The 26,513-nt window shown below is 43.1% G+C and overlaps 1 protein-coding gene across 4 annotated transcripts in view; it reads right to left on the minus strand.

Moving 5' to 3' along the window:
• The window catches only part of WIPF1 (WAS/WASL interacting protein family member 1), a 116,356-nt gene that overhangs the window by 23,365 nt on the left and 66,478 nt on the right, over positions 1-26,513 (minus strand). For 2 of the 4 annotated variants that reach the window (XM_014784635.2, XM_014784634.2), the window contains exon 2: positions 2,343-2,428. In XM_014784635.2, coding sequence (XP_014640121.1) covers positions 2,343-2,393 — 51 coding nt within the window. In that variant the 5' untranslated portion in view covers positions 2,394-2,428. Of the gene's footprint in view, positions 1-2,342; positions 2,429-13,267; positions 13,481-18,812; positions 18,901-26,513 lie in introns of those variants that run through there. The other 2 variants (XM_087435408.1, XM_004426643.3) reach the window with 2 other exon arrangements.

Consider the following 26,513-nt stretch of genomic DNA (forward strand, 5'->3'; position numbering starts at 1 on the left):
TGATGTGATAGAGGCATTAGCTAAAGCTACAGTGGTAATTATACTGTAATACATAAATATATCAAATTAACATGTTGTACACCTTAAACTTATACGATGTTTTGTCAGTTATATCTCAATAGAAAAAGAATTAATAAATAAAATGCTCCTTCCACATTGGCCCCCAACACTCCTCTGAAGCAAGCCTGTTAAGAGCTTCTTGTAGTCAGTTCCAGAAATGCTCTTCGCATTTACAGTTCCTTTTTGCTAATGGGATCATCCTCTATTACTCTGCAATTTGTTTTTATAACTTAACAACATACATTGGACATCTTGGAAAGGGCTTTTAAAATTACCTATTGTCTTCATTTTAAGGATGAAAAAAACCTGAGGCCCAGAGAAGTTAAGTGAGGTGTCTATATTGGATCTCTTAACGATTTTCAGTCCACAACCCTCACTGGCCTCCTGTTCTGCCTCAAAAGGTATTTTGACACCTGACCCCCTTGGGTGCTAACTTCTCTCACACGGCAGTCCAGGGCCCTTAACTGCACTGTTCACTAGATGGTGTCCTATCATGGCCACCAAGCTAACTTTCCCTTTTCTCATCTCTATAGTCTCTTTCTCTAGGATCTTGCTTTTAGTCAGGTAATAATGGATAGAAATGAGTTGATAGGATAAACCAGAGTTTCCCAAACTTCAATCATTCTGGTACAACCTTCATGATTTTTGTTATCTTCTCATGCTACCTGTGTTATTTATTTAATATTTTTCATGGGCTGGCCCCATGGCTTAGCGGTTAGGTGCGCGCACTCCACTGCTGGTGGCCCAGGTTCGGATCCCGGGTGCACGCCGGTGCACCGCTTCTCCAGCCATGCTGAGGCCGTGTCCCACATACAGCAACTAGAAGGATGTGCAACTATGACATACAACTATCTACTGGGGCTTTGGGGGGGAAGAAAATAAATAAATAAAATTTTAAAAAATATATTTTTCATGAAGTCAATTTACTATATCATTTACTGTACTATTTTTCAGTGAACGTTTTCTTTTAAATTAACTCACTCAAACTCTGGGTGTGCTAGTTATAATTTTTAGAACACACGTGAAAATAAACACATGAGCATTAAAATAAAAAAAAATTGAGTCATATACTATCCAACAGTGGTACAGCCTACATTTTTGGGGAAATAGAAATGAACCCTGCTATGTTAGCCAGATCGGAGCTTTTCAAACTTATCTAATTGAAGGACCAATTTTTAAGAAAAAATTTTCAGTCCATCACGGACTGATACTTTTGTAAAATAACAATGAGTTATTAGAGAAATGAATTAGTTAAAAAAAAAAAAAGACACACAAAACCCAATCTTAGAAACAACAGACATAACACCGCTATCAAATTGCTCTGAGTTTCTAAATGCTTACTCTCAATGTCTGTAATTACCTCCTTGGGGACTCTAACCAGCAGGTGGAGGACCACACTTTGAATAGCAGTGAGCTAATTAACGGTCTGTTCTTCCAAATAGGTTCCAACCTTAGATGGGCTCTATCAATGTGTCCCATGGAAGCCTGGGCAAGAGACTTTTCCTCTCTGAGCCTCAGTTTCCCCAAGTGAAAAATGAAGGGCCCATCACTGGGAGGCCCCTTAGCAGCGAAGGCTTCACACGCTGGGGAGGCCTTTGTAATGGAGGGCTGTGGGCTTCCTGGAAGAGGATACACTAACTTCCAAGGACAGGTCTATCAAGGGATCAGGATGAGCCCAGAGAAGAAATTCCTTTGGAAAGTAGACATCTAAATGCAAGGATGGATTTAAAGGGGGATGTGAGTGTGGGGGGAGGGAGTGGGGGTGTGGGGTGGGTGTGGTGATATTTATCAAAAACAGAGAGTGGGAAGAAAGAGGGGAAAAGGCAGAGAAAAAGAAAGGAGGACACTTTAACGGATGCATTTTCAGACAGACAAGGACCTCGGTTTCTGGACTGTCTTGCCCAGAAGTTAAAGGCTAGAAGATGAGTCCACTTGAATGAAAACAGTGCCTGTCGGGCAGAACTGCTCCTGTGAACCCACCTTGGCCCATCGTGTGGGAATGAACAGGATGTTCCCCTGGATGGACGCAGCAGAGGAAACCTAACTAATCCTTGTTGCACGTGTGCACTACGCATCGCATGAGACCTTAGACAACAAAACCCTTCGTGTTGTATTTGCTATGTCTCAGGATCTGGCTTACTCAGGCCCTTACTTACTGGAAAGCCTGCCATATCATATTCAAGCCAGAATGCAAATACGTTTAAAACAAATACATGTGTGCCAGGTTCGACTTCACTGGGCTTGCTTCACGCATGGACAATGGATGGTGGGGAGCCACTCACCAAAGCAAAGGTCGGCGGAGGTGGGGGTGCTGGGGGGGGAGGGACGGGCATCTTGGACAGTTATGCTTTCAACAGTCTTGATATATCTGTAAAAACAAAACAAAAAGAAACAAAACACCATCATGTTTCAGACTTCTTAGCAATGCTCTGTCCCCATCTTCCTTTCCCCTTTCCCGCCAAAGTGACAGCTGTTCACATAGGCCAACTTTTATAAGAGGTGGAATTACCTTTACAGCATTGCTAAGATGTTACTGTTCCGGCAGGACCCTAGCAGGGCAGGTTTCTGAGCACAAGTGCCTGAAAATACTGGAAGCAAAATCCAGTGCCTCACGCTGCTGAATTCTACCACCCCCAAAGTGGGTCAGGGGAAGGACATGGACCCTGGGCCCACGGACTGAGTAAGCGGGAAGGTTATCATGAAACTGCGAGAATGTATCCCCTCAAAGCCTGAAGTTCAAGTGGCTCCTCTTCCTCACCCATTTCCAAGACAAAATCCTTTCTTGCTCTCCCACTCACACCCACTCTATGTCCTGCTGGTTTTCTTCTCTGTGCTGGTTCCTGACATTCATCTGGGTCTGGGTACACACTGCAGGAATGCAAAGATGGAGCTATTTCTGGTCTTGCCCTCAAAGTTCTTGCAGTCCTCCTGGGAAAGGAGCCGAGGATAAGGTAAGGTAGGCTGGGAAGATGGCAGAGGGGGCCGGGTGGCTATCTTTATTTGACATTTCCTTATAGGATCTAAGTTGGAAAAAAGAGATGAGGAGTCAAACCTATGACTCCTGTCTGCTTAACAGAAATGAGCTTCATTAGAAAAGCTTTCTGCATAGTGTGACTGCTCTGGGAACAAAGGGAAGGTCAGACTCTGTGGCTGGGTGGGAGCGTTTAGGGAAATCTAGGTGGGTGGCAGCAGTGAAGGAGGCAGCCGGGCAAACGTCAGGGGCTGAAGAAATGATGGTGAGGAAGTGCCCCAGCAGTTACCCCAGCCATGAACCCCACTCCCTTTCCCCTAGTCCTCAGAATCCCATCCCTGGGTCTCATCAGAAGCCCCAGGTCCCAGGCGGAGGCAGCGCCTCACTCACTTTCTCACCTCTAAGTAATCCCAGCTTCTCCCACCCAGTCCTGGCTACTCCAAGTGTAGGCCGGGATCAGCAGCACAGGCATCACCTAGGAGCTGTTAGAAATGCCAAATTTCAGCCCCTCCCCCACGGAAGATGTCTCAGCATTTTAGCAAGATCCCAAGGTGATTCATATGCACTAAAATCTGAGAAGCCCCGTTGCAGAGTTTGAGTCTTACACCAGTGGGCAGCCTGGGACACTGACGACCTGAATAACATTGTTTCTATGGAACATGTGTCCAGAATTTCAAACAGCAGAATTAGTTTTCTTTTATTTTCAATAGTCTCTTAACGGCAGAAAACAATTTCTTAGAATTTAAAATATTTAGTTCAACCACTGAAAGTTAATGTGGAAAACTTACACCTTGAAACAAATGTGGGAAACTTACACCTCGAAACAAATACTTTTTATTAAAAACACTGCTAGATGGCTTGCTTTCCATGAACAGAAATGGAATGGAAAAGCTAAAAGGACATGGCTGCACTTGTCACAGCTGTTGGAAGATAGGAATTAAGACAGTTTGGAACTGTTCCATTCCAAGTAGGCCGTACAGAAAATGAAATTTTTTAAAACTCCGCAGCAGCAACAGCAGCTCTCATTTGTTGACAATCAGTTGGATCCAGAGTGCTTTACTTACATCGGCTCTAACTCTTACAATGACATTGCAGACCAGCATGATTCTGCTCATTTTACAGACGAGGACACTGAAACTCAGAGAAATTAAGTACCTCACCAAAAGACCCATGCAGGGCTAGCCCCAATGGCCTAGTGGTTAAAGTTCAGCGCGCTCTGCTTCGGCGGCCCAGGGTTCAGTTCCCGGGCGTGGAACCACACCACTCGTCTGTCAGTAGCCATGCTGTAGCGGCAGCTCACATAGAAGAACTAGAAGGATCTACAACTAGAATATACAACTATGTACTGGGGCTTTGGGGAGGAAAAAAAAAAAGAGAGGAAGACTGGCAACGAAGAGGGTGAATCTTTCCCAGCAAAATAAAATAAAAGACCCATGCAATTCATTCATATCATTCTTTGGGATCCCTGCTCTTCCGCTGGATTACACTGCCTCACTTCTGGTCCTTTAATGGTCTGATAAGCCTTTTTAGGCAGGTAAAGGGCTAACTAGTGCTACAACTCACCTGTAAATTAGGTTGGAATCTGTTTTTCAATAAGAGACTGTCTCAGACAAGGAGTCTTTTTTGTGTGTGTGTGAGGAAGATTAGCCCTGAGCTAACACCCGTTGCCAATCCTCCTCTTTTTTGCTGAGGAAGACTGGCCCTGGGCTAGCATCTGTGCCCATCTTCCTCTACTTTATATGGGATGCTGCCACAGCATGGCTTGATAAGCGGAGCGTCTGTCCACGCCCGGAAGCGCGCACACTCAACTACTATGCCACCGGGCCGGCCCTCAGACAAGAATTCTTTTAAAATGTGTTCCTTTAACTGGCCTTTGCTGCATGACACCAATTAGTCACCGGTAGGGCCAAGTGGGCAGTGTAGGCAGGTTGGGAGCCTGTTATGAAGCCTATAATTGGAGTTTCTCCAGCTACGGAAGGCACCTTCCGAGGCCTCAGAGTCAGATGTGTCCTAGGCCCAGGAAGGACGGGGATGTGAAAATGGATTCAGGTCCAACTAACTGTGAGAGATGCTGGAGCCAAAGCAATGGTATAACCAGTTGGAGAAGGCAGCTTACCACATGGGGGGAGCAGCCGGGCCCACCTGGAGGGCCCCAGAGATGTGCTTCATGGAACAGATCATCCATGTGCTTGATGGATGAAATGCCCCTCAACACTCAAATTTATATCATCTGATTCCATGTTCGCCAACTAACCTGTCATCCTGTTATCCTAATACCGAGGAAGGAGTGGCTTCTGGTCAATTACCAGGAACCTCTTTTGGGTTTGGTTCTCACGAGTGAGTCTCTGGCGGCAGAGATCAAATTGAACTTCTGCCTGCACATTGTAGGGGCCAGACTGTGGACTGAGGACCCTTTCAGAGAACTGCCACCCTGCAAGCCCTCTTTAATCTAATTATTTTATAATTTCTGTTGTTGCTATTACAGTTCTGTCTGTGCACTAACTGACTTGAAAGTAAACCTCTGAACCACAGAGGCTCGGCCTTCCCCTCCTGGCTACCTCAGATAAACAATAAGAGAGGATCTGTGGGTGAGCGCTCTCACCATTCCGAGGATGATGCAGACCTAAGTACACTCTTCTCGTCACTGCCGCTGTCCCTGCCCCCATCTCTCACTCTCCTCCAGAAAAACTACCCACCTCAATGCTGAAAGGTGGTTACAGAGGCCTCCATGGACTCTGCTCCTTCCTAGCTGAACAGCTAATGGTCTGGACTTGGGGCCTTGAGGGAAGTCTGTGAGAAACCCCAGACTCCAATTGTGCCCCTTCACCACAGGGGTCAAAGACCAATCTCACGTCCCCTATACTGGGCCTACGCCAGGCCCACTTCTTGGCTGTCTTCCCATCAGACTGTGAACTCTACCAGGTCTCCCCAGTACCCCCACTAAATATGTATGGAGCGAAAGAGCCAGGTATCACACAGACAAGCCACGTGCTGGCCATTGGAAGGCTCCCAGAATCACCCCGCGTGCATCCTGAGGTCTGGGCAAAGAATCAGCCCCATGTCGGAGGGGCTTGCTAGCACCAAGTACTGCCACTCACTCTCCTGGCAGTCCCCAACATCCCCAGGGAAGTAGAGTCCCCAGGCCCTGGGGGAGTCCAGCTTCCCTCCTCTCATGGAGCTCACATCAGAACCAGAACTGGGCCTCACTCAAGGGCCTCAACTAGCACAGACCCTCACTGACCAGGCATGCCTAACCTGGATCCTTATACCTGCAGAGTCTGTGGATAGAATTCATGGGTTTGTGAACTTGGATGAAAAAAAGTACATATGTATTTCCCCTAAGCTCCAACTAAAACTTAGTATTTCCTTTAATAATGAATGTAGGCCACAAAACACAGTCAGTACCTGAAATATTTTCACCAATAGTTTTTCACATGATATTTTCACATCACATTACAATTGTTGCAGATCTCTTGAAATTATGGCAATGTTTAGATCTGTTGCTAGATCTTGTTTTACATATTTCAGAATAACTAATTTCCTTTACGATCCTCTATATTTTGTTTTATGCACTTAACAACAGTCAAATGGGCTTTACCCATTTACTCCATAACAGGAGTCCTCTGGGCTTTACCAGGCACCAGTGTGGTCTATGGAATGACAAAGGTTAGAATCCCTGTGAGAACATGAGACTGGGGTCAGACGAATTTGATTTTGAATCTTTGCTCTGCTACCTTATAACCTGGGACAAGAATCTGACCTCTCTGGGCCCCCCTTTCCTATCTGTTAAGTGGGGGATGCTGGAAGGATGAAATGCAATGGTGCGAGTCCAGCTCTCACATGGCCTGGTAGGGTAAGCCCGGATCTATCTTCCTGAGGGTGAGCACGGGTCCTGCTAGTGTGAGTGCTGCTGGAACCCCTGGCAGAGGAGGGACTGACCTGGCGACTAAGCTGAGGCCCTGGCTTTGCCCAGAGTCCTGTGTGGGTAGAGCCGCACAGGGTGGGAATGAGGCAGCCTGAAGACTTGGTCTCACTGCTACACTCAGTTCTTCCCTCGGGAGATGGGAGCCTGGCGGGAAAGGCACCCTGTCCTGGGGCCAGGAGGGGCTCAAAACAGGGGAGAGGCATAGGGCAGGTGTTCCCAAAGTGTGGGCTGTCATCTCCTACATGAGAATCAGCAGTGCACTTTTTTTTTTTGAAAGATTCGTCCACAGCTAACATCTGTTGCCAGTCTTTCTTCCCAAAGCCCCAGCACACAGTTGTATATTCTAGTTGTAAGTCCTTCTAGTTCTCCTATGTGAGCTGCTGCCACGACATGGCTATTGACAGAAGAGTGGTGTGGTTCCGTGGCCGGGAACCAAACCCAGGGCTGCCAAAGCGAAGCATGCTGAACTTTAACCACTAGACCATCAGGGCTGGCTCAGCAGTGCACTTTTTGAGACTGTTGCATCCTGCTTCCCACCCCAGTTAGGCTTCCTAAAGTTGGAGGATCACTGAGTACCCATTCGCTGATCCTTGCCCTCCCACCTTACCCCCAGCCCAGGCACTGAACTTTTAAGAATACATGCTTCTGAGAAATTCATTTCATTTTAAGAATCATTTCAATGTTTAAATAACATTCATCATAGGGAGAAAAACCAGACTTTTCTAACATGTTCACCTTGTGTGTTGAATTTTTTAAATATTTACTTATTTAGTGTGTGTGTGTGTGTGTGTGTGTGTGTGTGTGTGTGTCAGGAAGATCAGCCCTGAGCTAACACCTGTGCCCATCTCCCTCCACTTTATATGGGACGCCGCCTCAGCATGGCCTGACAAGCAGTGCATCAGTGCGCGTCCGGGATCCAAACCCAGGTCGCCAGCAGCGGAGTGTGCGCACTTAACCGCTATGCCACGGGGCCGGCCCCAGAATTTTATGTGTACAAAGAAAACCATAGGGATGGAAAAGGCTTGTTTGTTTTCACACAAGTGTTATGGGTTGAATTGTGTACCTCCTACATTCATATGTGGAAGCCCTAACCCCTAGTACCTCAGAATGTGACTGTATTTGGAGAGAGGGCCTTTAAAGAGGTGATTAAGTTACAGCGAGACCATTAGGGTGGGCCCTAATCCAATAAGACTGGGGTCCTTACAAGAAGAGGGAGAAACACCAGGGATGTGTGAGCACAGAGAAAAGGCCATGCGAGGACACAGGGAGAAGGCAGTCACCTGCAAGGCAAGCAGAGGGGCCCTGGAGATACCAAAGCTGCCAACACCTTGATCTTGGACTTCCAGCCTCCAAAACTGTGAGATAATAAAATTCTGCTGTTTGAGCCACCCAATTTGTGGTGTTTTATTAAGGCAGCCCTAGCAAACTAATACAGTTTTAACAATACGTGTCTGTCTATTAGCCATTGTGGAAATCATATTTAATGGCTTTTGAATAAAATATTTATCAATTGATTTCTCACCTAAGATATCTCTGGACTGTCATACATTAAAGAAACTAAAAATCAACCTGAACCGTAGAGTACATGAGTCATTGCCAAAGTTTTATTTAATAACTGAATGAATCATTCAAAAATCATCAAATTTTAGGTGAAAGTCTGTTGAGGTGAGGGGAGGGATCTACCAGTAAGCCTTTTATAAAAAGGAATTGGTTCTATGGGTTGAGAAAACAGAGCAGAATATTTTGGCATAAATGACTTTTAAAATTCATTAATTGGTTCTTTTTTGCTGCCTACACACACACACGTACATATACATACACAACAGACATCAATATTTAGACATTCTGGAATTTCCTAGTTCTGTGAAAGAAATGGTTGGTTTTACTATCATGCTATTAGGTCAACATTGTAGTTCAACACTCACATCACACAGCATCACACTGACCTAGAAAACCAGGGCATCTTGTGGCCTGGAGCCATTCACTAAATATGCAATATTGGTTATGAGGGACACCTTGTGAGAAAGAGTGAGTTGCTCAGCCCACTTCCCACCCTACAGTGGACATATTCTCCCCGGTGGCATGGCCAACTAGAGGTTCAACCACAGCCCACAGTTCAGTCCAGACTTGCCCCAGGAAACTTATGGTTTCTTCTTCAATGTGCTCATCTAAGAAAGCAGAATGATCTCTGAATGTAAAATGATCCACCTCCTTAGGATCAAGAGACCTGGCTAGTTATTTAAATAAAATAGATTGTGCCACGTGAGGCCCACACTACAGAATGACATGAGGAGGGGAGAGATTTCCAACGCTGTCTAATGAAAACATCTGATAATCCTCAGAAGGTCGGCCTCTAATCCTGAGTGGGGGTGTGAATCAGCCAAGTTCTATTAATAAGCAGGTTTATCCAGTTATGCGTTATCACCATTTTGGACTATTAAAAAATAAAAAGTATTTTGCTATATAAGACCTGCCAGAAGTCACCCTTAAATACTATCCTACCTAAAATGAATGGGAGAAAAGTAAACTTTTTTTTCTAAAAAGTTCAATCAATAGAGGAGTATTTTATTTGCTGTGTGTGTGTGTGTGTGTGTGTGTGTGTGTGTTTGTGTGTGTGGAGGGGGAGGTATATTAGAAGTAATCCAATTGGACAGACCCAAAGGTCCAAAAGCTCTTTTACCCTCATTACTTTCTACTCTGTGTCTTATTTTTATTTACAATCATTTCTATATTACTTGATATATAATGTTCTTAACTCGTTTTCATGTATGTATTTCTCACATGGTCTTAGCTTCTTCAGGTTAGATTTTTTTTTGAGATTTTTTTTCTGCTTCCAAAAGTAGCATATATTCATTTAGAAAACAGTAGACAACACAAAAGTACACAAAGATGAAAATAAAACACGACAGTTGTATTTAACCACTGAAGGAAGCATTCTATAATAATTAAATTTTAGGTGAAAAAGGGTTGGGGTTAATAATACCCAGAGATAATTCTTAACATTTTGATGTATCCCTCCAGTTTATAAATACACACACACACAGACCCCTCTCTATCTATCTATATACACACACAGGTAAAATTGTTTGACCAATAAATATTAACAGAAGGAAATTTATAGTACATATAACTCAACAGTGTTTTAATAAGGTTCTTAAATTCACACTGAGTTATTATAATCATAAAAAAATGATTACAAAGCCATTCATTATAAAGGCAATGAATCCACTCCAAGTTACACTGTAAAAATAAAATCATTTAGCAAACTCAAATTGCCGCTAAAATCCTGAATTTTAATAAGCCCACAGTTTTGGAATTCCTACTCATAATTATTCTTGATTCTATTCTTTAGAGACTCCTCCATGATACAAACTTAGTTGGATGTGTTTAAGATCTGAAAACCATTAGAACTAATTAAGATGAAGCTGGCTTTGTTCTTCAACTTCCTGTAAAAATGCTCAACAGGAAAATTGATGCTTGCAGTAAACCACAGCCATCCTGTTTCTTTAGCACAATCTTTTCACAGCTGCAGTTGTCTGTAGTTTCTATTTTATGACACCAGTCACCGTGCAACATCTCTGCGCACCCCCCCACCCCAGCATGTTGTTTGGCCATTTTAGAAACTTTTAATACCTCTGCAGAAAGTTTGTTTCTATTATTGTTACTCTTCCGCTTCTCTGGTCCAAGCTCAGAGAGTTGCAGGCAGTGAGGCAATCAATACAAGAGGCAAAACAGAAAAGGCTGCTCAACCCAAGAGGAAGCAAAAGGCAGAGAAGAGAAACACGCTTTCCAAATTGTCACACATTTACTTCTTGCTGGAAAGAGCATTTCTCCTGCACTGTCATAAATACCTCTGTCTGTATTTTGCATTCCTCATTCCTGAAAATTAAAACTGAAAAAAATACTAGAATAAGGAATGCCTTAATTAGAATGCTTTTTTGAGAAATTTAAAATGCACTTTATACGCACCTCCCTTCACCATTCATTTGTGATACAGAGGTTTGCATGGATGTGCACATGTGGGCTAAGGTTTTCCTCATGGTTAAACAGGGGGAAAGACAATAACATTTACGGCCCAGGATCTGAACAGACGTTTTTTCCAAAGATATACAAATAGCCAACAGGCATATGAAAAGATGTTCAACATCACTAATTATTAGGGAAATGCAAATCAAAACCACAATGAGATATCACCTCAAACCCGTCAGAATGGCTATTACTAAAAAGATAAGAAATAACAAGTGTTGGAGAAGGATGTGGAGAGGATGTGGAGAAAAGAGACCCTCGGTACACTGCTGGTGGGAATGTAAATTGGTGCAGCCACTATGGAAAAAAGTATGGAGAGTCCTCAAAAAATTAAAAATATGAGCCAGCAATTCCACTTCTGGATATTTATCCAAAGAACATGAAAACACTAATTCGAAAAGATATATGCACTCGTATGTTCATTGCAGCATTATTCACAATAGCCAAGATATGGAAACAACCTATGTACCTATCAATGGATGAATGGATCAAGATGTGGTATATATATCATGGAATACTACTCAGCCATAAAACAGACAAAATCTTGCTATTTGCAACAACATGGATGGACCTTGAGGGTATTATGCTAAGCGAAGTCAGTCAGATGGAGAAAGACAAATACTGTATAATTTCACTCATGTGGAAGTAAACAAACAAACAAACAAACATATAGATACAGAGAATAGATTGGTGGTTACCAAAGGTGAAGGGGGCTTGGGGGAGAGCAAAAAGGGTAAAAGGGCACATGTGTATGGTGACAGATGCCAAATAGACTTTTGGTGGTGAACATGACATAGTCTATACAGAAGTCAAAATATAATGATGTACACTTGAAATTCATATAATGTTATAAACAAATGTGACCTCAATGGAAAAAAAAAAGTAAATAAATGGGCAACGAAGAATCTAAAAAAAGACATTTATTGAGCCCTTACTATATGTTAGTCTCTTTTGCTTATTCTATTTTTTAAAAGTGGCTAATACTTATTAAGCTCTTGCCTCCTTTAACTCTTGAATAACCCTATTGAATAGGTACCATTATCAAAGAGCATTAGAAAACCTGACTATGATTTTAGATAAATCATTTAAACCTCTTTAGACAATAAAAGGAAGAGTTTTGACTAGATGATGATCCAGTTCAGAAGTAACATACCTTTATGAAGTTAACACACAATACTTAAGACCCATAATCCAAGTGAATAGGAAGGGCGTGGTTTCCACACTAATTGACCTCAAATCCATTCCTGGCTTCTCATCCTCCTCTCTCGCCATCCTCTTATTCTTTCTCCTGCCTTTCCACCTATCTTTCTCTCTACCAAGCTGTTCTACTTTTCTTAATTAGAATCTTCCTGCAGCCTTTTCTTCATTTTACCACTCTCTATTTTCTACTTTATACACTAGTTATGCCACTGAATTATTTAAAAGAACTTGTACTTATTGATTAAAATTGTATGTGCCCTCTTAATATTTTACAGCTTTATTTTATATTTCTCCACGGGGAAAAAGGAATATGAGTCACATTGCCTCTTCATATGTGCCCCAGAGAAAAAAAAATTTTTGATACAAAAAAGTTTTCCTTAATCCTGCTCTGTAGGTCTCTGGGTACACGGCCTGAAATTTTAAAATTACAATATTTTATGTAAATATTAATTAATCATATTAAATGTAAATAGTTACAACGCACGCTGCAAAATTTGATTAGCAATAGTAGTTGTGCGCTGCACTGTTAGGACGTTGAATGCAATGATTCTAAAGACAAACTGTCTACTTCCTAAAAGACTCAGCTTAGAAATGGTTTAGTTTGGGGTCTGAACTTCAGTATCATGTCTGTAGCAATAGAAGGGCAACACCTTAGTTCCATGGTACTTTGCTTTGAAGCCGCCAATGACCCTCTTGACTTTAACAGCACTTACTGTTGCTGGCCGAAGCAACAATTCAAAGGCAGTTGTGTGGACAACTGCACCTTATACCAAAATGATATATACTTACTGACATAAACCTCCATCTTAAGTGGGAAAAAAAATTCCTTTGGATCTAAACTTCTCCAATGGTCAGGAAAGTTCTACTGAAAATCTTGCTTACATTTTGGCTCAAAACACAAGTTACGAACTGCCCACAATCACCATAGTGGTGAAACTAGCATTCTGTGCCATAGGAATAGACCACATGGTCTTCTACTGAAAAATTACACTCATCTCAACACACTATGGCCCGTTATAAGCCATTTAGTTCTTCCCTCTAGCTGGTAAAGGAAATACATTTAGTTTGAATATAATTTTTCTTACCGTTAAAGGATACTGTAGGAAGGCATGATCAGGGACACAGGCAGACAGAGAGCAAGCGAGATAGGAGCCCAGAGAGAAAACCGTCTCTGAAAAAGGCATCATCTTCTAACGCAAATGTGGGGTCGTTTTGGGGCAGCCATTTTGGACAAGCTCTGGCCTCTCGTTAAATGTGACATACTGAGTCAGAGGCAGACGTCCTTCTGTGGTTATTCGCTTCCTGTCTGATTAATTTGTTGTTTGTTCCTTCCTCCTTTGCTGCAGAAAAAGAAACTAGATTGGTTTTACTCAAGAAGGAAGCAAAGGAAAAAAAAAATTAAATGTTTCTCCTTCTCACCATGTGTAACATATCTGTTTGGTACAATGACAAGAAGTGATCAGGATCTCCATCTAGTTAACAACCCAACTTTATTCCAGACATCTCCACAAAAGTAATTGTTCACAGAACCTGAGATTCCTTCAGGAAAATTCCATTTGAAAGTATCACTCTCAATATTGACTATACCATTTAGTATTGAGGAAAAGAATCACTCAAGAACTAAAAGTTCTCAACTACACTAATAACTAGGGTAAGTGGTTCTTCCTCATCTACAGAGCATTCAAGTGTGTACGGAGAGTCACCAACGCAGGTGAAGAGAGCTGGTCAGGTGTATGAAGGCAAATGAGTTTTGAATTGTGATTTTGGTGCCCGAGTCAAAATAAATGATATACAGCTCAAGTCATATGAAGATCCAGAGCTTTCTATACCAGAATGTTTTGTTTCTGTCCTCCATACTTAATGGGGAAACAATAACTCTCCCAGAAGATGCCTAACAAAAGCACAGAAGTAATGAGTGCAGAAGGAGGAAAGTCAGATCTCTCATTATTGAAGGAGAGGTGGATGGGCAATGGAACGTATATAGAAAACATCACGTGGGGCCGGCCCCGTGGTGTAGCAGTTAAATGCGCGCTCCGCTGCTGGTGGCCTACGTTCGGATCCCCGGCGTGCACCGACATACCGCTTGTCAGACCATGCTGTGGCGGCATCCCATATTAAGTGGAGGAAGATGGGCAAGGATGTTAAGCTCAGGGCCAGTCTTCCTCAGCAAAAAGAGGAGGATTGGCATGGACGTGAGCTCAGGGCTGATCTTCCTCACACACACACACACACACACACACACACACACACTAAATAAATAAATAAATCTTTAAGAAAATATCACACCAAAACCCTAAGTTATGCATAAACAATCAGAAAATGCTTGTAATTTTTTCTGGATCCATCCAAAACGTTCAGACTTACATTTGCAACACATACTGTGTAATTCTGAGAAAACATTATCAGCTGAAAGAATGAAAAAACAGGCATATTTCAGAAATGAATTTAATTGTAAAATTTGAACATTGAGTTCTGACTCTGTTGGGTTCAGAGGAAAAAGTCATGAAAAGACCACAAGTTGCCTAATATTCCCTTACCTGTAAAATGATAGGACTGGGTAGACCAGTGGTTCTCAATTCAGGAGGCTGTTGGAAATGTGTGGCGACATTTTTAGTCGGGGGTGGGGGACAGTGGGTTGGAATGGTGGGGTGAGGGGCCTGTAAGGTTCATGGGTGGAGCCAGGAATGTGAAATTTCCCATGATGCTTAGGACAGTCTCACCCAAAATACCAGAAGTACTCCTACTGAGGAGTACTGGGATAGTTGATGCCTAAGGTTCTTTCAAACTCCAAATTTTTTGAGATATGCATCTAGCTGCATGAGCAGAGTTTCAAGATGCCAAGCCATGGCAGAATTCCTAGAAACAGAGCATTGAAGGATTAGTGACTGAGAGTCCTCTGCTTTGCCTGGAACCACTTGAAGGCATGACTGTATCCCTCTTGCCTAACTAGGGTCTGCAGTCCAAGGGACACACCGTACATGAATAAATACATGCAGCCGTGGGGCTGGACAGAGGCGGAGGCCTGCAGCTATCATCTCCTTCCTCTTCTACTAACCTCAGGACAACAGGTAACTGATCAATTACCAAGTAAATGCCTGAGTGAATCTTTGGGGAAGTCAAACTACAGTTGGGTCTAAAAAGACAACCCGGGCAATATGGTGATTTCTCGATGTATTTTCAGAATTATTTTGAAGTTCTCTAAGTAAGGCATCCCCAATACACGCACACACACTCAGTACACATACAGTTCATGGCTCCTATCCATTAGGGACAGCTCAAATAGAAGACAGTAGGTCACTTAGAAGGCTGAAGCCCCTGAGATATGCAAGGGAGCAGCTGTCTAGAGTTTGGGTCTATGTCATCTTTAATGAAAACTTGTAAACATAGTCAACTTTGGACACATTTATGAGGTGTCTACTATGCACCATAGGACATAAATCAGATAATGTTCCTCCTCTGCTTAAAACCCTCCAATGGTTTCTCATTTCACTTAAAAAAATCCAAACTCTTTAGCTAGGCCCACAAGGACTCACAATATCTGGCCCCTCCCTAGCCCTCTGACCTTACCTCAAGTAACACTCTCTCTTGCTAATTTATCTTCCAGTCTTTTCTGTTCCTTAAATGCACCAAGCTCATTTGCATTTGGGGCCTTACACTTGTAAGCCCTCTCACCTGGAACACTCATCACCTGGTTCCTTCGCATTCTTCAGCTGTCAGCAAAAATGCCCTCCCTCCGGCCCCATCTCTACTCCTGTTTTCTTTTGTGCATAGCACATGTCACCACTTGACATTCCTTCACTTATTTAATGGTTTATTTACTTGTATGTCTCTCCCACTAGAAGTCAAGCTCCATGAGAGCAGGGACCATCTTTCCTGCTGTCGCCTCAGCATCTAGAACATCGCCTGACACCTGGTAGGTGCTCATTAAATGTTGTTTGTTGAGTGAAAAAGAAAATCAATATCTCCTAAAAATTCTACAACATAACATTCCCTTAAGAGCTTAAGATTGTTTCCTCTGAAACAGTGAATAAGGAATGCCAAGACTAGACTTGAACCTTCTTCTTCAGAAGGCTTAAGTTAAAGAGAACTTGCAGAGGAAGGATGCCACAGATCTGCAGGTAAGCCCTGTCACCCACTAGGGGGGTGGCAGAGTCTTAGGCAGTGCAGATGGCTTATGTCATTGGGCACTAGGGAGAGAAAAATGGGTTAAGAAAGTTGAAAACAAGTAAACAATCCAATCAGAAAGGAAGGGGAGGAAATGAAAAGATGGAGATGGGAGAGATCACATGGGCGGGGAAGAGTTCCCACTGCATTGCTGACCAAAGGGGCCTTGGAAGCTACTCTCGGCAACAGATGACACACAGGTGTCGGACTTGAAAGTATTTTCTGACTTTTGTCTGTGATGAGGTGTTCCTAGATAAGCATCAGCTTCTTAAAATAAGGAATTTTAAGGCTGAATGAGATTGCAAAGATCAAAGTCCACAACACCATTTACAGATGAGGAAATGGTGGTCCAGGGAGGTTAAGCGACCCGCTTATGTCACACAGCAGGCAGCAGCAGAGCTGGTGCCAGAAGTCCATTCTCCTGCTCCATGGTCCAGTGTCATTATGGCCTTAAGCCTCATTTTAGGTTCAGAAGCAGGATTTCACTTAATTCCTTTCTATAAGCATAAGAAGAGGCAGAAAGAAGAGGGGTAGGGAGAAGGTTGTGGTGTGGAGGGGAGAAGTTGAGGGTAGCATCTGTCTTGCTGTTGAGGCTGTTATTATAATCAGAGGCCAAAGATAAGTGGATTAAGAACCTGAAGCAAATAAAGACAATCACAATTCTGGACTTCAAAGAGAATTTTAAATGCCTATTCACTCCCGTTCAATATATAGACCCAGTCTGAGCTTAATGATAGAGTAAAACAATAATCAATAGGCTCTTGGAGCAATCAGGTAAAGAATCCTCCATATTAATCTATATAAATAAAAAACTAAGAGTGGACAAAAGATTATAAAGCAACACCGTGATTCTCACCAGTCTTGAAAATTTCAAGTAGTAAAGAACCCCAGCCAAGACCCTCCTGTGTTGACCTCAAATCAATGGAGACTGAATCAGGGCAATAGCAACATGTCTAGCATATGAGAAGATTTGTTTTTATAGCTCTGGTTTTTCAAGGTGTGTTTCCATGACTACCTGATTAATGTAGCATTTACCCTGCAGTGGAAAGATGTGTCAGAATACTGTATCCCTTCAATTCTAAAGCACCTTATTCAATAGCAAAAGGCCCTCTTATAGCTTTTTAGGGGGAAAAAGAAACAGTACCAGATTAAATGTATGCATTTATTGTAAGAGGAATTCTACCTTCAAAACATTAAAATATGGGAATTATGTGATTTAAAAGAGCAAAACAAAGGAATTTCCCTCTTCCCCATAAAATTGTCAGTACAGTTACAAAGAGGGTTGATCATTTAAAAATAATCTCAGAAACACAGAAAAATTAAAAACAAGTTTTGTACTTTTCTATGCCCTATTAATATAAGTTGGTATAATTTTACTTGGGGAAAAATCGGCAATGTATTTCCTTATGTTTTGGCAGCTCAGCATCCATTCACCCTCCTTATAATGACGTCCTTCAGTTTTTGTTTGGAGAATCATCCCTACTTCACTCTCAGCCCATGAGGCGTTCATTCCCACTCCAGACACAGGAAGAGCATGTGATTCAGGGCTGGCTAATCAGAGTCTGGCATTCATTTGGCCCCAGAGACTTTTTGGCGATGACCTGTGACCTCAGAACCAAGGGAACTTGGCCATAGGTGAGGACTCTTCTGGTGGGATGAGGCAGGAGTTGGATCTGGGGGCTGGAATGGCCGCACTCATCCTTTAGCCACACGGAGTCTGAAACTGAGACCAACAAAGTGCAGAATTGGGGGCGGAGAAAAAGCAGCTACTGACATTGTTGGTTGAATCCATCTGTCCCCGAGGCTGGCCCTATTTCTAGACTTTTAATTTACACCAGCAAATACATTCTCGATTTGGTTTAAGCTAGTGGGCTCAGTTTTTCTATCATCTACAATACAAAGACTCTTAAGTGTTACAGGAATGGGTGCTAGAAGCACGCGTTGAATGAGACTAACACTAAAATGTGCAACTGGCTGATGTGAGGTTGGTTGAAGGCTAGTGCAGGCTCTCCTGGGCTAGGAAGCTGGCAATCCTTGTTGCGTGATGGCAACACCGCTGGTTATGCTGCCACCTACTGAATCCTTGGTCTAAGACGACAAGCCTACTGATGGTGCACCATTAAAGGATGCGGAGAAAAAATGTAGAATGTTGGAGTGTGTTGGCTATTTCTTGCAGCCTTCAGTAAGATCCACAGGAAAGAGATAAACTTAGGCTAAAATGACTGGAAGCACAGAAGGAAAAAATACGGCTTTGTTACCAGAGGCCTTTTTTTTCAACCAAGATGGTTGAGAGTCAAATACTCTGGAGCCTTGGGCTGGAAAACCCAAATTCTCTATGCTATGCCAACATTAGATAGAGTGAGGTCAGTAGGAAGAACCACATCAGCAAATATGTTTGGAACATTCCCCATTGTCCCTCCAAAGACATTCTGTTAAGTTCTCCTGTCTGAGCAAAAGGCCAGTTACCTTCATTGTGATATACTGGGATCCATCTCAGGAGAAGGAGTAAATCATCAGTGGTCCCACCACCTCAGGCCATTGTTTCAAACTGTACCTAATCAGAGACCAAGATAGAGGATGGTTCATTTGCTAGGAGACAGAAGCGCCCAGGCCTGGTTCCACATTCAAAGACTATGACTCAACACAAGCTTGAGTTTTGGTTACTAGTCCATGGAGTTCAGGATTGGAGAAACCAAGTTTTTAAGCGCACTATACTATAGGAAAAAGCCCAAGACTAGTTAAAAACAGTTTATGATTGCTCAAACCCTAAGGCAATGCCTTGATCTCTGAAGCCAGGAGAACAGGAAGTGGGCTGTGGAACAGGTGCAGCCCTGCTCTTAGACATGGCTCTGGAAGACAAGAGATAAGGAAGATCCTCCCAGAGAGCAGAAGCAGGGCAAGCCACTGGCTGATCAAAGTTCTCATTCCACTGCCAGCACAGGCAGAATTTGTCCAGTGGGTTATAAAATATGCTAGAGACTGGTAACCAATGTCTCATTCTCTTCCTTCCCAAATGGAAGTTTAATTGCAAAATTCTGCTACTGTTCTCCCTCTACCATTGTATACTGGGTGTTAAACTTATAAGTTAGCCCCTGGACAAAGACACTACATCCACTGCTGACAGCCAAGACTGTGGAGACTTTGGACTTGGTGCTGGACTTGGACCTAGATTGGCTCTCTCTCTTTGGGAGGAGGGTGAGTGCAATTTATTATGTGGGGGCATTTTTGAAACTGTATTATTGGAAGATATGTGTGTGTGTGGATGTTGGATAGGTAAATAGAGGGCACATTTGCTGCATTTGGGCTGTCCAGCATCCATTCCCCTGAATTACAGTAAGAGCTTCAGATTTAGGGAAAGAGATCCACTGATCGTTTACTCTTTTGCTCTTCTGGCTTCTGCTGGGCTAACTCTACCCTGACTTCAGGAATGGAAAGTGACCAGCCCTGGCCAGTTAGAGCCTTGCGGTTCCCTAGCTGCAGTGACTGGTTCTGAGATGAGCATGTGACTACTTCTGTACCAAGGAAATGCAATGAGACTTTTTCTAAGACGTGTGGGGCTGGGACTGGTAGTATGATAGCCACATTGCAAACATACAGAGGCTGAGAATGAAGCCAGTGAGGTGAAAGAGCAGCGAGGGGAGCCTGAGACTCAAGAGATGCAGCAATCAGATGCAGCGTGTAGATGTATTTGGATCCTGACTCAAAAAAACTAAAAAATATGAGGCAACCGGAAATTTGAATATTGATCGGGTATTTAATAATATTAAAATTATTGCCAAATTTTAGGTGTCATAATGTTATTGAGGGTATATTGTTTTTTTACAAAGACTCTTTCAATTTTTAGAAATACACACCGAAATATCTGTGGATGAAATGATATAATGTCCGGGTTTACTTCCAAGTAATGTGGAAAAGGGGGGAATGTGGGTAGGGGTATAAATGAAACATAATGGGCCTGAGATGATCGTTCTTGAAGCCTGGTGAGTACACGGCAGTTTGTTAAAATGCTCTGACTACTTTTCATATATGTTTGAAATGTTTCCATAAAGTTTTAAAAATAAAATAAAAATGACTTGTGGCTCGATCCCTTTTTCATTAGAGGCTGTTAAAGAGGTTTGCTCACTCTACTATAAACATGCTCAGACCTGGGAGTTACAGAAGTTACCTTCTACTTCTCAAAATGATCTCTTTGGCTTATGGATGAAATGGGACAGAGACTCAGGGCTGCCCTATAATGGTTCAGAATCCAAGTGGTTCCTCCCAGAAAAGCATTAAACTCTCAAAATCTGAGAACCCATTATTGGCAACAAAAAAGCAAAAATCAAAATTCCAACCAACCAACCAAAGAGCAAAAGAAAACAACTCTTCTTCTAGATTAGCACTGTCCAGTAGAAATATAATTTGAGCCATATATTGTTGTCGTTAGTGCTGTCAAGTCGATCTGACTCCTAGTGACCCCATGTACAGCAGAGCAGAACCCTGCCCAGTCTTTTTGCGCCATCCTCGCACCTTTTGGTGCTACATCAGACAATGCTCTGTGCTATTCACAGGGTTTTCATGGCTAATTTTTTCAGAAGTGGGTGGCCAGGTCCTTCTTCCTAGTCTGCCTTAGTTTAGAAGTTCTACTGAAACCTGTCCACCATGGGTGACACTGCTGGTATTTGAAATCCCGGTGGCATAGCTTTCAGCATCACAGCAACACACAGCAGCCACAGTATGACAACCAACGGACGCGTGGTGTGGTTCCCCAACCGAGAAATGAACCTGAGTCACGGCAGTGAGAGCGCCAAATCTTAACCACTAGACCACCAGGGCTGGCTTAAGCCACGTGTGCAGTTCTATATTTTCTACTAGCTACATTAAAAAGAGTTAAAACAGTGAAATTGTAATAATATATTTTATATAACTGATTATTTCAAAAATATTATCATTATAACATGTACTCACAATAAAAAACATTAATTGGGTATTTTGCATTCCTTTTTTTCACACTAAGTCTGCAATAACAGGTGTGTATTTTACCACTGGCGACATTTCAAGTGCTCAAGAGCCACTACCATACTGGACACCACAACACCAGACGGTGAGGGCCTGGTAGGAAGGAGCCCTGTGTCACTCACCCTTTTCCCTGGCAGGATGCCTGGATCACACTTGACAGATAATCAGTGTCAATCCTGGGAAATACTTGGGCTGTCCAGAGCTACCTCTGGGCTATAGCTTCGGGGCTAAGAAGAGTTTATCCTGCTTGGAGCCATCCCTTAAAACAGGGCATTGACTAGGTAGTCTTGAGTTTGTGGCCAAATCGGCTTCTCCTTCCCAGAGTCTTAGTGTTGACAGTCCTCATACAGGACTTGAATCCTCAGCAGAGAGATACTGTATATAATACTTTCAAACTGGGGCCTCTGAAGAGATCATAGACTCAATAGCCTTAGTGGCTTTCCATAGTACACCAAGTAACATCTAAAGTCCTTGCCGAGACTAGCAAGGCCCCCGTGATCCGACACTCCCCTGCTTATCAACCACTTCGTGGACCTCTTCTCCTACACCTCCTCCCCACCCTTTTCTCTTAGGGCTTTTGTGCTGATACTTTTCTCCTGGTTCTGTGGCTTGCCCCCCTCGCTCCATTCGTATCCTGCATCATCTGTGCACATCTGCTGTTCCACTGCAGAGGGAGCTTGTCTTGTTCTCTGCTGTCTCCCCAGCTGCTTAGATCGGTATCTGACGTATTGCAGGGGCTTAAAAAAATATTTGTAAATGGATTTTAAAAGCTTCCCACTCTAAGTTTCGTTCATCCTTCGTTTAACCTGGGGCTGTGATTAGGCTGCCACACACCTGGCTCTAGGCGGGAAGGTGCCAGGGCAGAGCGGAGATGTGCTGGATTTGCTCCTCCAAAAAGACCGGGGAAGGCTCCTGCTTCTCTTCACGTGCAGTGACAGCCATTTAAAAAGACAACATGGAGACCTGCCAACATATTAACAACTCTCTTTCTCAAGCAGGGAGATTTGCCAGCGTCAGGGACATGATAGGGTCTCTTATTTAAGTGAGACAATGGTGAGGTAACTAGCTTGGAAAGAGAAAAGGAGAACCACATCCAGGATGGGAAGGAAGAGACCCCAGACTATCTAGAAAGAACATTCCCATAATGGTTTCACATATTCATATTCAACTAATCTGTATTTTATGCTCCCAAGGACCAGATGCCCAGTACACTAGGTTCTGAGGACACAATGGAGAATGCTGTCTCCCCACACAGACAGCTCGGCAGTTTTACACTCAGCAAACAACAAACGCTGAGGTTGGAACATCATAACATTATTTCTTTGAGGGAAAAACGCTTTTCACACATGGAAAGACCATTCATGTTTCTTTTGAAAGCACTGTCTTGTCTTAGGTAATTTAACTAAAATGCAAAAATTTCCCAGTTGGTCACCAACATCCAATACAAGTGGCCCCCAGGGGAAAACCCATGGGAAATATAGAGAGAAGTTTCTTACAACTCAAGGGGCAAACTGGTGGAAAGCCCCATTTTCACATCCTGCCATTTATATGTGCACACACACAGGGAGAAGCTATTGGCATGTAGACAGCTGTGTGTTCCTTTTGGTTGCTAATCATGAGGTACGTAGCCCAGGATGGGGTCTTTACACTTATTTCTGGGGTGGGGACAATAGCCATACTGTTCTGTATTCAGACTTCTCTCCAGCTATATGGTTACTTGATGTCTCCCACTGAAGATGTGGACATGAAAGCCCTTCACTGGAGAACTCAAGAAACAAGGGTCTACACAGCTCTGCACCTCTGGGACTGACGTCACCAGTGTGAATGCTGCAGGAAGGAATCAGTGACCTGTGACTCCCTCTGGGGCCCCATGACTGCACATAAGCCAGGCCTGAGTGGTGCAGCTGCTACCCGGGAGAGGCAGACCCAACCACTGTGCGTGTGGACAGGAAATGGGGGTATTTGTGGGTGTCACAATAATGGGGGGCCCTCCTGGGATTCAGACCTGGGGACCAGGGATGCTAGATGACCGGCAATGTATTGGACTTTCCCACACAGTAAAGAACTGTCTCATGTGTCCTTCAAAGGTCCTGTTGGACATTGATGTAGGTGAAAAAACTTTACAGTAGTGCCTCCTTAGCCGTGGTTCCACTTTTCGAGGTTTCAGTTACCCGCTCCGAGGTCCAAAAATATTAAATGGAAAACTCCAGAAATAAACAATTCATAAGTTTTAAATTGCACGCTGTTCTCAGAAACGTGATGAAATCTCGCGCCATCCCGCTCCATCCTGCCCAGAACGTGAATCATCCATTTGTCCAGCATATCACACTGTATACGCTACCTGCCCGTTAGTCAATTAGTAGCCGTCTCGGTTATCAGAATGACTGTCCCGTGGTATCGCAGTGCCTGTGTTCAAGCAACCTTTATTTTACTTAATAATGGCCCCAAATCGCAAGAGTAGTGATGCTGGCAATTCGGATACGCCAAAGAGAAGCCATGAAGTGCTTCCTTTAAATGAAAATGTGCAAGCTCTCGACTTAATAAGGAAAGAAAAAAAATTGTATGCTGAGTTTGCTAAGATCTCCAGTAACTTTTACTACAGTATACTGTTATAATTGTTCTATTTTATTATTATTGTTTTTAACCTCTTACTGTGCCTAATTTATAAATTAAACTTTATTAGAGGTATGTATGTATAGGAAAAAACAGTATATATAGGGCTTGGTACTATCTGAGGTTTCCGGCATCCACTGGGAGTCGCTGAAACATATCCTCCGTGGATAAGCGGACACTACTGGATAGTTATCTGAGCCTAGACCTTAACTTCATTTTACATATAAACTCAATTATTGCACTGTTGTGTTAGTCCCTGAATTTTCCAGGAATGTAACTGTCAAATAAATGAAATACTATGTTTTGCTCAGATTTTCACCAAGAGTTGTTCACCCTTCTGGAAAATCATGTGCCCAGACACATTGCCACTTGTGATATTTAAGGCTCTGTCTGACTCTCAACCGAATTAGTCTGCAGTTGCTGCTGCCCCATTCACGATGATTATGGGTATAGATGCAAACCCCTGACCACTTCATTTTGTTTGCTAATGAGCTGTACCTGATCACTTACAAACTGAAGTTTTTTAAATAGTAAATTACTTTCCTTTTATTTCTCTTTTTAATTACAGATAAAAATTACACGGATTTTTTGTGAAATTATGTGTGAGGTCAGATTATTTCACTGATGAAGGTTCACTGAAGCTTGTGAAGGGGGCAATATTGTTATTAAAAGTGGGCACGGGGGCGCACACCGACGCACCACTTCTCCGGCCATGCTGAGGCCGCGTCCCACATACAGCAACTAGAAGGATGTGCACCTATGACACATACAACTATCTCCTGGGGCTTTGGGGGAAAAAATAAATAAATAAAAATAAAAATACAGGCCGGCCCCATGGCTTAGCGGTTAAGTGTGCGTGCTCCGCTGCTGGCGGCCCGGGTTCGGATCCCGGGCGCGCACTGATGCACCGCTTCTCCGGCCATGCTGAGGCTGCGTCCCACATACAGCAACTAGAAGGCTGTGCAACTATGACATACAACTATCTACTGGGGCTTTGGGGAAAAATAAATAAATAAAATATTTAAAAAAATATAAAAAATAAAAAAAATAAAAATAAAAGTGGGCACGGGGTCCAACAAGGCTGAGAGCCACTGCTTCTGGGGCTCGGCAGATGTCTGCAGGTCCCTGAGCTTGGTTCAAAGTCATGAAGGGCAGTTTGATGGCTCTGCTCATCCAGCCTGGAAGGTGGAGAAAGGAGCCTGTGGGGACCACCACAGCTGCTCACCTACAATCCTGGAGGGAATCTCACACTTTGTTTCCAAACAGTCAAAGGCTTCTTCCTCCTGCTCTTAGCAGACCCAGCTTCTCTCGGCGGCTTGGCTGAAACAGTTTGTTCTAGTCGCACGACCCCAGATTCCAATCTGATTTTGCTACTCTAAGAACTTTCCGCCTCCCATTTGGCTACACCGGATTCTTCAAATGACTGACTGGGAAAACAGACTGTTGGAAAAACACTTCCAGGTTGTCTCTAATGGGATGGTTACCCTGTCAGGCCATAGGAAAGACAATGGAAGGTGCTTCCTACTAGACCAAATGCAACAAATTTGGAGTTGTTCCCTCAACTCTAAATATGGGTGCAGGGGCAACAGGATCAGAAAAGGATGCGATCACAAGGTGATCAGCTCCATCATTTTGTGTGTGTTTTGTTTGTTTTTGTTTTTTTGCTCAGTACTGCCTAAATAACTCCTTCCCCTGCTACATGGAAACTGCTTAATTCATTCAGTCTTGGACCATTTCATTGTGTTTCAGAACCATCCCGACAGAATGATCAGTTGATGCCTTACGTAAAAAGCAACTCCAGGACTACATTTAAATATTGATTAATTTGAGAATAACAAACCACAAAGATTTGAGGTATAAAAACCACATGTGGTTTATGTTTTGCAGGACACCCTCAGGAAGACAAATGGACAGAGTTAAAAAAAAAAAAAATCTAAATGGTCTCTCCCTGCCTCACCCCTACTACCATTAAAACCAAACAAACAAAAAACCAAAATAAAACTAAACAACAATTAAACAGAACCCAACCCGAGTGTTATTCTTGGCTTTTGGTTGGCAGCCATATTCTAGCAAGGCAAATAAGTAGCTCTCTGGGTCCCATGCTAGGGTCAAGAATACCCTGTTAGCATAACCTCCACCTTGGCCAGCAGCCCCTCCCACCCCTGACCATGGCTCCTGTCCATCACCACAGCTGCCACCTTCTAGACTGGCTTCTCAAACTCGAGCCCCTGTCATCTCGGCCTTTCCATCCCTTAACCTGTCCCCACACTCAACCTCTCAGTCAATCTTCTCTACCCAAAAAGAAGAACACACAAAGAAGATTACTTTCTAGAAATAAAAATATTTTCTATGATCTTTTTATCCGCTCACCCTGTGTATGTGTCTCTGACTACATGGCTAACAAGTGAGCAGGGACACGGCTAGGGCTCCTGTGCATAGTAGTCATTCAGTGAAGACTTAGTATGGATTATGCACCAGATCAAACAGACAAAACTCTCTACCCTCACGAAGCCTACATTCATATCTGAGTTAATGAGGGGATGGGAGGAAAACAAA

The sequence above is a fragment of the Ceratotherium simum genome, chromosome 9 (genome assembly GCF_057802395.1).
Source record: "Ceratotherium simum simum isolate JZ-2026a chromosome 9, ASM5780239v1, whole genome shotgun sequence".
Classification (NCBI taxonomy): Eukaryota; Metazoa; Chordata; class Mammalia; order Perissodactyla; family Rhinocerotidae; genus Ceratotherium; species Ceratotherium simum.